The following is a 17,592-nucleotide window of genomic DNA, read 5'->3' as shown; positions in this document are numbered from 1 at the left end:
GTCAATTACATGTTTTTATTTTTGAAAGTGGCCACGTGGCTTTTATAAACCCTACATATTTCACTTTGAGTCTTAAAAGCGTAATTCAATCGATTTCTCGCCGATTTGAGAACTCAAGCGGTAGTGCGCAAGCGCAGTCGCCCCGTGCGGACGCATAGTAAAGCCTCGCGGCCACACGTGCAACGGATCACATCGCATCTCTCGTCTCCCATAGATTTCCGTCTCTTCTGAGCCAGCTCGAACTGTCTTTCTCTGTCTTAATTTTGTCCCGTACACTGAGGGAACTATATTATGATGGATCCATGCGCTTAGACACGGGCAAACGTGCTGCTCATGGGGATGAGCCAGAACGAGGCTACAGGTGAGCGGTAGGTGCGTTCTATGATTGATACGTGGCAGGACTGATCGGTAGTCCACGCCACGAGGAAATAAGACTCAGATTTGGCGCCCCAAAAAATCGTCCATTATGCCTTTAACAAATAATCACAACAAGAACAGGGTTGTGGGTGGGGATAGGGGATAGGTGAAAACAGGAATTTTCTCAATCTGAAATCACGTGCCTCAATCCAATACAGGATCAATCAAAATACAACTCAAGTAGTAAACATTGACTGTAAACTAGTGACCAGGAAACGTAAAGTTGATTTCATGAAATGTCCCCTTTAAGAAAACGCTTGGCCACGTGACCGCGCTGTCAAACATGGCCTCCTCCTTCTGGGTGAGAGAACATATCCATGGCTAAAAGCGACAGTCGAGGACAAAAAAAAGACTCCTCTGTGTTCAGAAAACACACGTGTGCATCTTACGTCTGAAATAGTAAGCGGTATGTATGTTTGTGTTTGTCTACACGCTGCACAGTCTGCTCTACATCAGCACGAGCTTGACGCCTTCCCATTGACACTAGTGTGCAGGCTGTGTGTTCATTATTGTACTGCATATTCACCCACGCCATAGGAATTTACTCTCTTGTGCTAAATTAGACTTTTTAAATCACCCCAAACCTCACTGCAACAAAAGCCTTCTCTTTATGTGTAATTCTATCATTGAAATGCTTTGACCATTTACTGGTTATATTCCCTGCTCTGTTTGGTGATAAGTTTAAAGAAAATGGTTGAGTATGTTTTCTGTTTGACTGGTGCTGACCTTTTGTGAGAAGTTGTGAGCTGTAGATCCTGGTCATTTATAGGATTTAATTGTGTGGTTTTTTTTTTTTTGCAGGTGCATTAACCCCAAACTAGAGTGTCTGCTAGATGATGAATGGTCCCATTCAGAGGAAGTGACAGAGGTTCATCACACCTTCACCATCTGCTCATATCCATCCCCTGATGCTTCACCGCCTCAGTCCTGCAGTGATGGAGATCAACCCAGCAATAGTGGAGTCCTCTGTGGTGCTGGCGGTGGTGCTGTGTGTCCACCTGGCGGTCTGGAACCAGCACTCCTGGTGCTGTATCGCCCTCTTCATTCAAGCGTTCTATGTACAACACAAATGGGACCGTCTGCTCAAATCAGGAGGCGCTGTATTTCAGTTTCGCCCCTCTGCAAACAGTGGCATTGTCCCAGCATCGATGGTCTTGCCCCTGCTAGGACTAGCATTAAGAGAAAAATGCTCTGCTTCAGGAAATGTTTATTTTGAGCGCTTCTCCATGGTCATGACAATAACGGGCATGATGCTGGCTCTGTTTCTCTCTCTGATTGCTCTTGGCATCACCAGACCTCTGCCCACAAACACATGCGTTATCGCAGGTATAGCTGCCAGTGCCATTGTCTATACAACAAAACAGACACTCACTGTCTCTGAGGTCATTGAGGTTTTAGAGGTGCTATTAATATTTGTGTATCTCAGCCTGATTGTTCTTTATCTATTACCGCGCTGCTTCACACCTGGAGAAGCCCTTCTCATTGTTGGAGGAATTAGTTTCATTGTTAACCAGCTCATTAAACGCTCTCTGAATCTGGCTGAGGTCAAAGGTGACCCAGTTAACTATTTACTGCCAGTGGTAGTCTTGGGTTCTTTGTTACTGGGAATGATCTTTGCCTTGCTCTTCTGCTTCATGGAGTCAGAAACATGGGTTTCATCTCTATTTTTCCACATAATGACTGCCGTCTTGGGGCTTGGAATCCTGCTGCCGTGGCTGGCATTGTTTATCGGACGCCATCCCATTATGTGGCTAATAGACTTTCTCACATTAAATGACAAGAGACTGTGTCTTCTGGGGTATTGGGTTTTCTTAGCAGTAGGGGCCACTTGTGTTGTTCTACAACAAAATTATCAGCGACAGTCAGGCTCCAAAAAGCATCAAGCATCAACAGTAGTCAGAAAGTACTTTCACCTGATTGTAGTGGCCACATATGTTCCTGGGCTGATCTACGACCGACAGTTGCTTCATGTGGCATCTGTTGGTTGCCTTGCAGTGTTTTTGTTCTTGGAATATGTGCGTTATTTCCGGATACAACCACTCGGCCAGCTTCTACGGCAGTTGCTTACATTATTCCTGGATGAGAGGGACTCTGGGCCTCTCATCCTCACACACATCTATCTGCTCATGGGAATGTCTCTGCCTGTGTGGCTTTTCCCAGGGCCCTGTGCTCCTAAAGGTGTACTCCCTGGTGCAGGAGGCCTGGTGCCTTATGCTGGTGTGCTGGCTGTTGGAATTGGAGACACCATGGCATCTGTGTTTGGCAGCACAATGGGTGAGATCCGATGGCCAGGCACAAAGAAAACCATGGAGGGGACTGCAACATCAGTGTTTGCACAGATCATTGCTGTGGCATTGTTTCTTATCTTTGATGGGAATATCAATCTGAACTCAACCTACTCATGGATTGTTGGTTCCATCACTCTGGTGGCCATGCTAGAGGCTTACACCTCACAAATCGACAACCTCCTCCTGCCGCTGTACCTCTTCATCCTGCTGTTGCTTTAAGCAACAAGTAATTACAAAACACAAATGAATACAACACCTTTTGTCAAAGCAATGTGTTGTGATCAAAATATGCCTAGTTACATGGTATTGCATGGAGACAAAGAATTCAAATTATTATGGAGCACAATGATTTGATTTAGTTGTTCTCTGGCTGGCTGTAAATGACATATTTTGTAAAGTGGCAAACTAAATGGTACTACCTTTTAATTAACCCTTTAAGTGAGGGATACTGCCCTTCAAGAACAGACTTAAATGTAAAAAAATAAATAAAGTTTGCCTATTCTCTGAAGGTGATGAAAGAATATTAAATGAAACAGGGGTTGCCTTAATATTTGTATAATTTAACACAACAGTATGAATAAATGGCTGGAGCCCGTGTGATTTGCTTCAGAAGGGATTCTTTGCGTCTTAATTATGGTCTGCATGATAATAAATCTGTTCTATAGAAGAATTCTATTTTCTGTGACTTTGTAGAACCATTTAATGAACAAGTCAAAATAATAATTAAACATGCAGAGTCCTTTTTGTGTGTGAATAGACCTAAAGAAAAGTTCATTTTCAAATGTTTTTGTATCCAGGTCATCTTTATCAGAAACATATTGTCATTGTATCTGCATGATCTGACTGCTTTACCATTTTTAACATTTACTGTGAAAACAAAAATAATGTATCTCTTCTTTCATAAGATAGTCTCTCAAGTTATTTATAAATATTCAACTTTGTTGTTTTTTTCCGTGAATATTTCCAATGCAATGTTATTTAAAATACAAGCTATTTTACTATAGTCTTTCAATAAACAACTTGAACCATATTCTGAAACAGGAAATTACAATATTGGATATAAATCAGTGCGATCTGCTGCCCCAAAGGTGTTTGAAGAAATGGACGGTTAAACTAAATAAAAAGTGTGAACACATGATATTTATGTGGTTCAGCATTTATTTTGTATAAAGTGGGGGGAAGGGGAGTTCCTCAGTGGGCTGCAACCTGTAAGGCAAGAAATAAAAATAAAGTCATCTTAATTTCGTCTTATAAATACAAGCCAAACTTGCCAGTTTTCGGGGCTCCACTTGGCGTCCTGGGACTCCATCATATGGAAAGTGTAGACGTGACGGGAACTTTCTGATGTGTTTTCATGGCTACGATGAACTACTTCACCATGGATAAGGACCACACCACCTGCACCAAGTTATTAGAGTTCATAAAAGTCTGGTTCATGTTTGTCACAGTTAAATGTAATGTCCATGTATGACAAATGTCTGCAAAATGTACCTTTTTTAACAGGTGCAGGGACAAACTTATTGTCTTCATAGGTCTGTTCCTGACCAATGAAGTTGGTCAGTGGATAAGTGCCCTTTGGACTACGCACCATACGCCGGGTTATGCCATCTACATGAACATTTAATTTGAGTATAAAATAATATAAAATATTACAAAGTTATACTCACTCTTTTGAGATCCTGGGATAAACCAAAGGCAGCCGTTTTCGACAGTAGCATCTTCTAAAGCAATCCACACACCCACGACTCTCCCCAGGGGCTCAGTGTACAAAAATGTGGCATCTTGATGTGGTGTTACTGAGGTGATACACAATAACTTATAATGCAATTCAATAATGTATGAAAATCTATCAGGAGGTAATATCTTTCCCACCTTCTCCTCCAATCCCTGGTTGCTACAAAATAAATAAAAATAAAAAGCACAATCCATTGTAACAACTTTGTTGGTTTAACTGCATAAATGATAAACTTACCTTAAAGATGTACATGCTTTGTAAAATAACAGGACTTCTTAGACCTAGCTTCTTTGCAACACCCTTGGACAAGAACATTCAAGACCGGTTTATTGCAATAATGTGAAACAATCCATGGAAAAGGCATTGGACACATTAACAGATTTGTTTCTAAACGGTTGAAAATGATGTTCCCATCGCTCGTTAGTGCTGCCGCAGTTTTGGTGCAGTCAGTGGCATTTGCTTTGCTTTCCTTTCGTTTTGTGTCCACCTTCACATGTCCAATACTTTGTCCAGGTTGATTTCTTTGTAAAGTGGATTTCTCCACTAGTGCCATTTGCAGTTGTTCATCTAAATTCAAGGGTCAACTCACCTGCATTTTGGGAGAATGTGTAACTTTTTTATACAAAGGCTCGTAGGCATGGAGGGCTTAAAAACAATTAAAATTAAGTATTGGTGTAGGCTACAAAATAAAAAATGGGACAGACATGTTTTTGTTCCTCACCATGTCCTACTTTATTGACTGACGTCTGTCTGGGGACAATGAACTCTCCTGCAAGAGAAGAGAAAATGTCTGCAATTACATTTAACAATGACATAATACGGTTTCGATAGACCTACCCTTGTCATCAAAAACTCCCTTTTCAAAGAAAAATCGAATCTTATCTCCACTGGTGATAAAATAATCTGCATTTCCCTGTGGATTGTAAAGGTAATTGGTCATCTTTACAAAAAATGGGTAAAAAGTAGGTCTGTCAGACAGTGTTGACATAAGGGTTTTAATTTAGCCAAAAGGTCACTTAAGGTCACAGAAAACACTTGCAGCAGTCGTGCAGGTCAAAAGCTTGTGAAAAGGGGGACATTTACCTGCATCTTTAAAATGAAGCATGTACAAGAAGCATCCTGGGTAAATCACATAGACTACATCTCATTTATCTTCACATTTAAAAACTGCACCGTGTTACCTGTGTTTTGAGTTGTTCGTCGTGATATGTGGAGAACGTGGTGCGACAGTGCTCTGGGACGTGCATCTGCTCCACAATCTCACTCATCCTTTGCCTGAGTTCATCGCACTCTCGTGGAGAGAGCAGCGCGTCCAACACCACGTAACCATCCTCCACGTACTGAGCACAAACATCACACTGAGCCTCTGCAACACGCTTTATGTGTGCTATGTGTGATAGTGGTGTTAAAGTAAAGTAGACTATAACTCGACTATAAGCACGCAGAAAATGAGCTTGGTTCAAACGGCTACCTACCGTTTGCATGTCACGATCAGTCATGAAATCCATATTTTCTGCAAGGGCTTTCACTTGTAAGAGATTTTACAGGAAACTTCTCCTGTACACGTCCCTGGACTGGACCTGGACCTGGACTGGACCAAACGCACGTCGTTTCCGATCATGTGATGACCTGGTAGTGAACTAATCGGATTTTGGACTTTTTTTCCACGAGTGCATTGGCACATTTAAACCACTAGATGTCATGTTTCAGGCCCAGCGTTGGGGGAAGTTACCACTAAAAGTAATTAGTTACATAATACTGGTTACTTTTTAAACTGGTAACACATCACTTCCCCACACATCAGAACAAAAGCAAAATATACATTTCCATCTATTTGAAATCTTGTATAAAAACGTACTTGTATGTTTTTATTAATGACATGTTTCTATAGGGGCACAAGCAAACTTCAGAAATAAAGTTATTTCATTCAAAATGTAAACATTCACAACTGTAATGGGAAATCTTCATCACTGTAAAAACATGTGACTTTGGCTTGATTTGAGTAATTAAAAGCTAAATATTATTTTTTTTTTTTAATATATAACCATCTTTATTGATTGCTTTCCATTTTTTAGTGCAGTTTAATTCGAAACGTTTTTTGAGCAAAAAAAATTTCGCCAACGGTCTGATTCGATTTAGCGCAGGTCAGATGGACCTAAACTGTCCACTTTACAAAAACAGAGGTTGAATAAACGGCACTCGTCATGTAAAGTTAAACCAGGGAAACAAACGACCAAAACATTAAAACAATACAAACTGCTCTGTCAGAGGTGAATAGTACATCACACCAATCATTAAAATGTACAGATCATTTAAAGTTTCTCAGAAAGGTGCGCAAATCTGGCATGCCTCCTCAAAAAGTCTTAACAAAGTGGTACAAAACAAACAAAGCACGTACAATATCTTAGATTATAAATTAACACAGATCATGTAACCGACTTTTTCCATAATCAGCTGTTAAATTCGCTGACACGACGTTCTTAGGACAAGGCAAAAGGTTGAAAAGGCAGAAAGTTTTGCAAATCTGGCAATGGGGGAAATGAGTAAAGCACAAAAAGCCTTCGATGTGCAGAAAAGGCTCATTTTTAAAATGGAAAACAAAAATGACATTTACAAAACATTTTATTGACTTTTCTGTCCCCATCTCATAACGTACCCTTCTTGAAGAGTGAACCACAAGTAAAAAAAGAAATAAAGTTCAAAGTGACCATACAAAATAAACAAAATAAAGCTGGTAAGAACAAAAGCACCAGTGTTACATTTTGGTAATGCATTATACCAGCAAGGCGATTAAATACGGTGATTTTCAACACATAAATCTAAAATAAGGCTTTGACAATTCGTGCTTGTCCCGGTTGGAGTAAACTCATTTAGTCTATGTAAGTGACACCATTCACAAGCAGATACAGCATGCTGATGAATGTATCTGAAATCACTTTGGCCCAATAGTAGTGAAGAAAAAACAATTTAAATATCTCTTAATCATATTGTGCAAGCTTGCTTCATTCATGTTAAGACAATAAGAAAATGTGCACCATGTGTGGAGTCCATCTTATATTATTTACCCTGTTCAAAAGGCATACCTCTACAATACAGTAAAGCAAGTACTGCCATATACTGGATAAAGGTCATTTCTGAATTACAGGCATAGATACTATACAAAAAGGCAATAAAAACAGATAAAAAACATTAGGTGAAGAACCCCACCCAGTCTCTTCCTTCACATGCTGAAACATGACGCTGTGGATGAAAACCATGCCATTAAAAATCTGCTTCAACAGATACAATCTTTGATAAGACTTGCAGATATCTCTGTTATGTTGAATTGTACTCAGTTATAGACTATAGACAGACTATTCTTACCATGCAAAATGCCTAATCTGATGATGTTTATGAGTCAAACTAGAGAACGGTCAACTGAAGAACTGATGCTCCCGTTCACGTCCAACACATGTCCATTGAAAGATGAGATGTCAGATTAGGGCATCGGCTGTTGGATCATCTTGAAGGCAGTAAAAAGAAACCCAGACATGGTTCTCATGGATATATGGTGGCAAAGTATTGCTAAAATACTGTTTAAATTAGTGCATGATTAATAGTGAACTCAGCATCGTTTGCCTTTTCATTTTGGATGTCAGAAAGCTGAAAAAAGCATCAATTTAAATTCACTATGGTGAATATTTAAACGATTAAAAGATTTTGATATAGAGGCAGAACTAATAAAAACAGCCAGGCAGCGTTTCTGAGCTCAGTGGCTGATGTTCACTTCTTTAGGATTACCAGCCTATTAAACTCCAACAGTAAAGCTTTAGACAAGTATTCAAACTTGCTCCTTATCAGCCCTCCAAAGCTGCTCCTTCACATCTGATGGCAAAGTGTTGAAGAGATCTTCCTCCACGACCAGGCCACTTCTCTTTAGAAGGCGACACTCTCCGAGCTCCACGGGAAGGCACTCCAGCCGGTTCCCTCTGAGCTCCAGCTGAGTTAAGCCAGTGAGCTCTCCAAAGCGCGACGGAAGCGTCTGCAGGCAGTTGTTTCCAAGATTCAAAGTGCGCAGCTTCTTGCACTGGAATAACTCAGGAGGCAATGTCTCGATCTGAAAGAACCCCAAGAATAAAAACATAATATTTAATGCAATTGCCATCACAACAATATCATGAACGTATGCGTTTCCACGAACAATGAAATACACAACAGTCTGTGAAAAGAATATTCAAAAAGGAGATGAAACTCACCCTATTTGCAGTTACGGCAAAGTACTGCAGGTTTTGTAGAGAGCCAACAACTGCTGGGATGCTCGTCAGGTCATTGTGACTCAGGTCTAGGAATCGAAGCTTGCTGCAGAAGAACAGCTGGTTGGGGATTTTCTCAATCTTGTTCCTATTGAGATAGAGCTTCTCCAGGTTGGTGAGCGTACCGATCTGAATGGGGATGTATGCAATCTGGTTGTACCACAGTTTGAGGCACACAAGGCGGTGCAAGTGCTGAAAGCTGATGATCTCCTCAATGGTCTTCAGATTATTGTCCTTCAGGTCGATCTCCTGCAGGTTGTGCAAACTAAAAATGGAGTGTGGGATGCGTTCAAGGTCACAGCGAACCAGTTCAAGCTCCGAGAGGTTGACCATTTTCTTCAGACTGTTGAGCACCATGAGCTTCGTTCCTTCGTTGTTGACGGAGAGCTTCTGAAGATGAACACCGACATCAGTCACAACCTGGGGGAGTTTAGTCAGGTTGCTCTTCAAACGCAGCACTTTAAGCCGTTTGAGCTCACGTAGACCATCAATGACAATAAAGCGATTGTTGTCAGCGCTGAGGTTACCCGTTAGGTGCAGCTCACACAGGTTCTTTAAACTGTAAATCCATAATGGGATCTCCTTAATGTCAGTAAACTTTATGTGAAGGGACTTGAGGTTCTCCTTCAGGAAAGCCAGCGCCGGGGCCTCAATTTTAGCTGGTGTATGATACAGCCACATCTCTCTCAAATTGGACAGCTGTGCGATGATTGGAGGAATAGTCACGTCTGGTATAAGCTCAAGTTTGAGTACTTCGATCTCCACCAGATCAAACACTGTGTCAGGAATGCCACTGAGCATAAAGAGATGCAGCTCCAGCTTATCCTGGGAGTTCTTGGTGATGCGCTGCCTAAGCTTCTCTAGGGTCCACTCATTATTCAGGTTGAGTTGCCTCAGCTTGTTTTCGCTCACCTCGGAGAGAAAAACTGCAAAACGCTTCGAGTACAAAGGGTCGTACTGGTCTATCATATGTAACATGAAGGCAAAATCATTCTTAACATCGGGAATGTCACTATAACGACTTTCTTCGCGGATTGACTCAAATGAGTATCTTTTTAGTGATCGACTGACCATCCAACAAAGAGTGTACATGCAGATCAAACCATAAACAAGAACCAGGCTAATGTAAAAACACGCCAAAATCTTAAAAAGCGTCGCCAGCGGGTGGGCGCAGTAAAACATGCCGTACCCTGTGAGAGTCTCCATGGACTTTACGTCGCACACTACATTAAACTTTATATTCTGGACGTAGTACGCCGTGTAAGAAATGATTAGGATAAACTTGATGACTTTGATGATGGTCTGCCGTATGTAAAGACTATAGACAATATCGCCCTCTTCAACGTGAATCCTAAACTTCTTCACTTTTTCAAAAAGTGCCTTGGCCTGCTCGCCCTCCTTCTTATCTAAAACCCCAGTGTCCGAACGGTCTACGATCCCTTGTTCAATTCTGGACTTTGTGCGCTGAAGCATGGGCACACTAGCCTCCACGTCTTCGCTGATACTAGAGGCCTTCTTGTCCACAGAGCCGTTCATTTTGCCCGGAGGCTTCGGGTCACTCTCCTCCACCACAGTCTCAGACAAAGCTCTGGTTGTCCACGGCGAGTCGAAGCACTTGAGGAGTATGGAGACAAAATGCTCCAGTTTTGAACTTGTGCGTGGGAACTTGAACCAGAAGTTACTGCAGGCAAGAAAGATGAGCGTGTGGAGCAGCACCAGATAGGGGAAATACTTGGCAAACCAGTGCAGTTTGTTCTCGTAGCACACAGCGTCAACATAATTATACTGATGGCGGTCAAGGTCATACTGAATGCCTTTAGGCTCCGGGGCGTAGGGAACGGTGATGTTTGGCACCGGCCTCGTCTCACAGGTTGCACTGCTCACCCACTTGCAAGGCAGGCATATCATCTTGTCCTGAGTGACCTGCAGTGTCCCGCCAAACACCGCGATCATCAGCATGACGATCGAGATGTAGTCTGTGAAAACGTCCCACCATGGCTTTAGGATGCGGTACGCCGGCTGGGTGTCGGCAAAATACCGGAGTTCTGTGATGGGTATCATGATGGTTTATCTGAAAAGAAACAACATTTAGGGTTAGCCCTAGGGTAACAGTTATTTACATCTTTAATGGCTAATACACAGTGGATATTCTATGTTAAGACATTGGGTACATTTACATCAGGGCCAGTGAAAATATGAGAACTAGAATAATTAAATAATCCAATAATAATTCAATCTGATATTCGGCGTGAGTGTACATGCACAAAATAAATCTTGGGTGTTGCTCGGTGGCCAAATGGTTAAGGCGACGGCACACATGCCCAGGCTCCATGTGCAGTGAGTTTGAATCCTGGCTCAGACACTTTACTGCATGTCTTCCCATCCCTCTCATCCCCATTTCTCAGCTGTCTTATAAAGCCTAAGGGCCAAAATAATCATACAAAAATAACTTACATTCTTAACTAATTTAGTAACTTGATAACCGTTACCTGGCCTAAGGACGGACTCCAAAACATGTGCTGAAAGAAGAGGTTTTTGGCCCTGACAGAGCAGGAATGACATGAATCAACACAGGAATGTGTAAACATAGTGTTTTCACTAAAACATTGCTTCGACTGTCCTCATGTGGCTTCACTTTATTTTGATCTAATTTAGTAAATGCTCAAATTCATGGGCCTTTATTTGTTCAACAATTAATCGATTAATCAAAAGAATAATCCGAAGATTCATCAATTTGTTAAAAAAATCACTAGTAGTAGACCAAAAAAATCCTTCACTTGTGTCTTTGTCATATTAGTTGGCCCTTTTTTGCCTGATTTTCTGAAATAAAGAAGGAAAAAAATATTCTACCAGGAAAAAGAATTCTGAAAGAAATAAGGTTTCTCACAGTAGATGATAACAATAATCTGATATCTCCAGAAATCAGATAAGGATCTGATTTTTTGTGTGCATATAATCCATATTATTAATATAATGTCCATAATCAGAGCACAAAGATGACAAGAGCTGCAGAACTTCAGATAACGATGATTCACTCTGCGTTTATAATGGAAAACTCTCCTTTGGTTTCACTTATAATGCTCCTCTGTGGCAACAAACAATAAAACAATATTTCAGAGCTCTGAGTGATCACACAAATGACTTGTGTTTTGAGATGTGTGTGATAATTCATGGTGATTCAAACGCGTAGTAACGTCACCGTGGTCTGCACCAGTTTATTGGTTACAATCCTTTACATTTTCAAATATTAAGTTATTAATTCATCAAAACATCATCACACCAACACATTTTGCACAGCTACTTTTAAAGACCCCCGTAAACCTAAAATCACTCATGATTACAGCAGTGTCACACATTAATCCAGGCGTGAAAAACGAGTCTGTCGTGTTCAGGATTCCTCGCCCTGAGGGGACCTTTTCCAAGGAAAGTTGAATTTCCTTGATACTCATACTCGGGCAAACAAAACGCGTTTCTTTGCACAATCACCTTCACTTTTTATTTGTACTCACCAGCTTTAGTGCAGTTTGTACCTCTAATCCTCTCGACTTTGGGTTCAAACATTTCTCTCACGTTTTAAGGCGCTGTAGTGTTGTTGGTCGAGGCCTCGTAGAACAAACTGCGTGCTTTTATGGCTTTCTCTTTCTTTTTGATAGCTCACGGAGTCGAGCTTTGTCGCCACCTGCTGGGCTGGAGAACAACATACAATAGAGTCTCAAATACCATGTTTTTGAGCGAAAATACGTGTTGCATTTTAGAATGGTAAGTATTATTATTATTATTGTTATCATTAGAATTAATATTACAATTATGATTATTATCATTATTATTTCATAATTAAATAGGCTTCATATACATAATAGACACAAGAGCAGACTTTCAATTTCAAACTATAACACATTTCACAAAAACATAGTGAAAACAATTACATTTCAGATTTTATTAAAAAATAAAATGACAAAACAAAGCAAAAAAAAAAAATCAGGTACCGTACAAATATACAATGAACAAGATAACTGTTCATTCACAATAAAATAAAATTTGCAAAATAAATGTACAGGATAATATTTTATAAGACTTTAGCTCATTCCTACAATGAATAACGTTTGGGATGGACTAAACCGACATTTATGTATGTAATATTTTGCTTATAAAATAATATTATTAATACAATTTTCAATTAGACAATTGATAAAAGTGCCAAACAAAATATCAATAATGGATATATTTCTAATTTTAATCCCTTTAGACTTAATGCAGTTTTGAAGGTCAAGCCAAATGATCCAAATCCTAATTTTCCTTCTTACAGAATGTACAATTACCCACATCTATTTTCAATAAAAGACCGATACTTAAATCTTATTTTTGTGTGTTGTTTTTCAACATATTTGAGGAAATAATCCCTTTTAAGGGAGTTAGTGACACTATAGTTCAGTAAACAACTTCGTATATATTTGTTACATTTATAATCTGATAACTCAACACCATTCACGTAAAGATTCCTCATTACAGGGATCACCTTAGAATGAGATTTTACAAACATTTTGCCCATCGGTGCCCATTTGAATAAATGGCCCGTGGTCTGAACAGGCCGTTAGATTTTGAGGTCTTGATTGTTTCCTTCAGAGTCAATTGGTTAAAAAAAATGCTTCACCCAACTCCATGTGGTTTCACATTCCTAGGGCTATTTTTTAAAATAATTTTGGCAGTCTAGATTTTTTCTTAAGGTGTGACTTTTAGATAACCAAGATAAAATATCAGTCAAATTTTGCATCTTTTGAAAATTATATTCACACATAACTTTACTCCACATAGGTCAGTCCTGTGGAACAACAGATCAATACTAATCAACAGGAAGTCAGTATTCAAGTCTGATTGGACTAACAAAGGAATTCAGTTTGTAACTGATATAATGGACCATAAGGGATTTGTTGACCAACTTAATTTGGTTTGTACACAGAGAATATCATAGTATTTCTAAAGCTACAATCTTCAATGAACATAGTTCGTAAACATAGGAACACGTTTCGGCATTAAGGTGCAACATAAAACAATGAATAATAAAATAGCAACGTCTATAGGGTCAAATGTGGCATGCATAAATTAAGAATTTACTAATAAATAAGGTAAAAAATAAACTTGGTCTCGGTATGTATACAGATATTTACACAGATTTACAGATGGTTGGTAATAATGCAGAAAGTGAAGCGTATTTGTAGAGTCTAGTTTGATATGCCAAAACAGCCACTTCTGATTGAAGGTGCACAGAAGTCTTTAAGCACGAGTTTCTTCCAAAGCATCAAAAAAATAGTCCTGTGAAATAGTTCAAATTAATTTATTTGGCTCACCTTTGCCACAATAACACATGGAACTACACTAGACATGGTCAAAAATCATATGTTTCTGCACCATCAAACCCTGGATGTGGAGGTGGACATATGAAGGGCAGTCCAAATGGCTCCTACACACCGGCCCCTTAATTGTTTGAGCCAAGAGCATAAACAATTACCACAACATAAAGGAGCCAATAACTGAGTAACATTAACGGTTTTGTACATTTACATATTGTTCACGTTCCACAAAAATAACCAACACAAAACCCTGGCTTCAATGTTTGACCAGGTTTGAATTTACTCAAGTTCAATTTCAACCACACTCGCGTGCCCCTCATCCATTCCCCCCTATCTTGCCATGTGCTTCAGGGTTATGCCATGAAGTGTCATCCTAAACCCACAGTTTGGGCATCAGCATCTGGCCCTATAGCATAACTGTTGACAGCTCCAAGGAATTCTACTAAGAAAAGCTCACAAGTGGAGAACAGAACCTGCAGTATTTAACTTGATCCCTGATGTCTTGAAGATCAGCCTGATTCTACAGCCCACCGGCCCCTGTTTGGACAGCAGGGGAGAGCCTACATGAAAAGAGGGGGAAATTTCATTGATGCAACGCAGGTAGATACAGAGGTAGATACAGAAGAAAAGAACAGATCACTTATAGGAAGTTTGAAAAAAAACACTTTCAGTAGAAGATCTCCTATAAACAAAAACTCCTATAGACAAAACCCAACAAGGGATGAGGGGAAAAAGTAATAAAGACAAAAATAAATAAATAAATAAATACATAAATGCCATTGCATGTGATCACGACAGTAATTGCACATGAATATGTGTCACAACGGCACATGGATTGCACATGAATTTCACAGTAATTGCACATGAATCACGACAGTAATTGCACATATGACAGAATTGCACATGGTTAGGTCAGTATTGCGAGTGTTCAGGACTAACAGTGTTTGTTATAAAGTCTGACAGCAGCAGGAAGGAAAGACCTGTGAAACCTTTCCTTCACACAGCGAGGGTGGATCAGTCTCTCACTGAAGCTGCTCTCCAGAGCGGACAGAGTGTCCAGCAGGGGGTGACACTCATGGTCAAGCATAGATGTGAATCTAGCCAGGACCCTTCTGTCCCCCACCTCCTGCGTCCCCCACCTCCAGAGCGCAGCCCAGGACGGAGCTGGACTTCTTGATGACTTTGTCCAGCTTCTTCCTCTCCCTCTCTGTGATGCTGCTGCTATTATATTTTATATATTTATATATACTATAAAGACATAGTGCTTATGGCCATGGCATGAGCGCAGCTCGTTAAGGAGTTTATTCTCATTACTTTATGAGATTATTCTCATTAATTTATTGGCCATTATACGTAAGTGTCCCATTTTCTTCATAAACAATTTAAATTTGATACAATAGGATGTGCCTTTTCTGATTTCTTTGATGCAACTTTAGAGCACCTTTTAAAAAGTTGTCCTGTGTCCCAAAAAATCTGGAGTGATATTAGAAAGTTGTTGTCTCTAAAAATGTCAAATATTCCTAATGTAAATCATCATATATTTTATATTGTGTATGATTTGGATGTAGAAATATTTGACATTGTAAATATTGTTTTCCTTCAAGCAATAACCATATTTACTGTCGTAAATAGAGAGACTAGCCCCTGTATCAGACATTTTATAGATTTATTCAAATCGTACCACTCCTTTCTGAGCTCAAATCTAACGTAAAAACAGTTGTGTTGAAAAGTATAATAGATCCATGGGTTGGATAGTAGTGACGTCACGGAGTCTGTCGCAGCTTTGTCACGTCACTACGTAGTGTCATGAAGCAGCGACAGACTGAAAAAAATATTTTTGTTTTTTTATGGAACAAATGTTTATGGAATGAGCTCTGCTTCATCAATGATTACAATGATTCGCGCCGCTGCTTTAGCCTCACGGGAGAAGCACAAGATCACAAGTTTATTCAGGACTTACTGCTCCGGGTCAACTCTCCACAGACCCAGGACTTCAATGTACAATTTCACATCAGCTTTGACCACAGAGCAGCGCGTTCACACTCGACGGGAGCGGATTACGAATGTTTTTGTGGGAATTGACAGATTTGAACCAAGATTGTGCTTCAGGGCCTTTGCAACGCATTCAAATGACGACCTTAACGCCATTGGAAAAGTCAGATCAACACATTATCATCTTGTTTACACATGCAAGGTACCAGCAGTTTCTTAGGATCACGTGGGAATTTAAAATAATGATAATAATTTTATATAAATATAAAATTATATATATATATATATATATATATATATAATGTGTGTTTATATATGTATATTTATTATTAAATAATATTATAATAATTATTAACAACGATAAACCAACGCCGTGTTGTAATATATGTCTGGGTTGCAGGTTTGTTCCACCAGATCCACTGAGAAGATATCAAAGTTGTCGTACCACAAAGGAGTGGTGATTGTGACATGTAAAGGGTGCACAAATCATCACATAATTGCTGATAACCTTGGGTGGTTCTCTGATCTTGAGGGGAAAAGGTTTGCATTTATCTAGTGTTGTATTAAGTATGTTTGATTGTTTGATGGTCTGATATTCTAAGAGTAAGGGGTCTGAGGAGAATGGATTAGGCCTACAGTTTTACTTCACTGGCCCTATCTCATTTATTTTTCCTGGCATCCTCCTCTTGTCCTCAATTTCTCAATTCTCTGAGGGAAATGGGTGAGGAAGTCCCAGACAGTGGAGATACCTTGCCTCCAAAGTCAGTTCCTTCCAGTCTAAGGCAAGCCTCAACCCAAAACGACAGCTTATTGAGCTTTTTTTGTGAGGGTGGTGGGTGTGTCACATATTTGTTATTGCACATGGCGCATGTGTTGACAGCTGAAGAATTGAGGAGAGGAAAGGAAGTGAGGACGGGGAATTGAGACATGGCCCTGATCACTGGTGCGAGTATTGTGAATTATCTCAGAGTTTAGGTTAACTCTATCTATGAAACAGAAAACTCTCTTTTCAGTCTAAGTTTGGGATGAACACACTTCTAGAAAGCCTTTGTTTATTCTCAGTGAATCCTCAACAAGAGAAAGACTGACAATATAAGCCTGGACTACTTTTACAAAATTGTGTCCTGATGAAAAACAGAGGATTTGTTATGAGGATATCGCAATAGAAGTTTTATAGCTCTGAAATATTTTTGTTTTATGAGTTGTGTGGAGTATTTTATATTATTTCTGTAGACACGTTTCATGTTTCAAGTTAATAAATAAAGCACACCGGATTACGATTTATATTAATGATACAGCATGGGCAGCATGCAGGCATTTTGGTGTATAAACTCTGTGAGAGTATTAGATCAAATGTATCTTTTATAGTGGTTGGAGAGGAATGGAGGAGGAAATAAAGAAAAAAAATGCTTTAACTTATCTATAGCATAGTCTATTCAACCATCAATCGGCCAGATTGATCCCATCTTAGACTGGTGCATAAATTTTTTTGTGTCCTTGAGCAAGACATTTCAGATGTA

At 39.7% G+C, this 17,592-nt stretch overlaps 4 protein-coding genes across 5 annotated transcripts in view; 2 read left to right on the top strand and 2 right to left on the bottom strand.

Annotated features, from left to right (window-relative positions):
• The first annotated feature begins 686 nt into the window (after positions 1–686).
• dolk (dolichol kinase) lies at positions 687–3,467 on the top strand. The gene is made up of 2 exons (XM_072454625.1): positions 687–823; positions 1,219–3,467. The coding sequence occupies exon 2, from the start codon at positions 1,326–1,328 to the stop codon at positions 2,922–2,924; it is 1,599 nt and encodes a 532-aa protein (XP_072310726.1). The 5' UTR covers positions 687–823; positions 1,219–1,325; the 3' UTR covers positions 2,925–3,467.
• A 109-nt stretch (positions 3,468–3,576) lies between these two features.
• phyhd1 (phytanoyl-CoA dioxygenase domain containing 1) overlaps positions 3,577–17,592 on the bottom strand; it is a 120,398-nt gene continuing 106,382 nt past the window's right edge. Inside the window, exons 2-11 of one of the 2 annotated variants that reach the window (XM_072454627.1) lie at positions 5,916–5,968; positions 5,622–5,780; positions 5,278–5,353; positions 5,162–5,209; positions 5,030–5,085; positions 4,678–4,740; positions 4,578–4,599; positions 4,373–4,501; positions 4,197–4,313; positions 3,577–4,103 (exon numbers count right to left, since the gene is read on the bottom strand). In XM_072454627.1, coding sequence (XP_072310728.1) covers positions 3,943–4,103; positions 4,197–4,313; positions 4,373–4,501; positions 4,578–4,599; positions 4,678–4,740; positions 5,030–5,085; positions 5,162–5,209; positions 5,278–5,353; positions 5,622–5,780; positions 5,916–5,968 — 884 coding nt within the window. In that variant the 3' untranslated portion in view covers positions 3,577–3,942. Of the gene's footprint in view, positions 4,104–4,196; positions 4,314–4,372; positions 4,502–4,577; positions 4,600–4,677; positions 4,741–5,029; positions 5,086–5,161; positions 5,210–5,277; positions 5,354–5,621; positions 5,781–5,915; positions 6,104–17,592 lie in introns of those variants that run through there. The other variant, XM_072454628.1, reaches the window with a different exon arrangement.
• On the bottom strand, positions 7,127–12,365 carry lrrc8aa (leucine rich repeat containing 8 VRAC subunit Aa). Its single transcript, XM_072454624.1, has 3 exons — positions 12,242–12,365; positions 8,676–10,803; positions 7,127–8,536 (listed from the first exon to the last, which is right to left on the bottom strand). The coding sequence occupies exons 2-3, from the start codon at positions 10,791–10,793 to the stop codon at positions 8,261–8,263; spliced, it is 2,394 nt and encodes a 797-aa protein (XP_072310725.1). The 5' UTR covers positions 10,794–10,803; positions 12,242–12,365; the 3' UTR covers positions 7,127–8,260.
• The window catches only part of uck1 (uridine-cytidine kinase 1), a 3,772-nt gene continuing 2,115 nt past the window's right edge, over positions 15,936–17,592 (top strand). The window contains exon 1 of the mRNA XM_072454622.1: positions 15,936–16,235. Coding sequence (XP_072310723.1) covers positions 15,948–16,235 — 288 coding nt within the window. The 5' untranslated portion in view covers positions 15,936–15,947. The remainder of the gene's footprint in view (positions 16,236–17,592) is intronic.

The sequence above is a fragment of the Eucyclogobius newberryi genome, unplaced genomic scaffold (assembly GCF_026437365.1).
Source record: "Eucyclogobius newberryi isolate DKJ021-1_F unplaced genomic scaffold, fEucNew1.0.hap1 SCAF_2, whole genome shotgun sequence".
Classification (NCBI taxonomy): domain Eukaryota; kingdom Metazoa; phylum Chordata; class Actinopteri; order Gobiiformes; family Gobiidae; genus Eucyclogobius; species Eucyclogobius newberryi.
The sequence above is the reverse complement of the archived record's forward strand: the minus strand, read 5'-3'. Positions and strand labels throughout refer to the sequence as shown.

Bases quoted from the DNA above. Each gene is read 5' to 3' on its own strand.
- dolk (XM_072454625.1), top strand. From the start codon at position 1,326: ATGCTTCACCGCCTCAGTCCTGCAGTGATGGAGATCAACCCAGCAATA.
- lrrc8aa (XM_072454624.1), bottom strand. From the start codon at position 10,793: ATGATACCCATCACAGAACTCCGGTATTTTGCCGACACCCAGCCGGCG. The intron at 8,537-8,675 runs GTGAGTTTCATC...GGGTTCTTTCAG, and splicing joins TTGCCGTAACTGCAAATAGG to ATCGAGACATTGCCTCCTGA.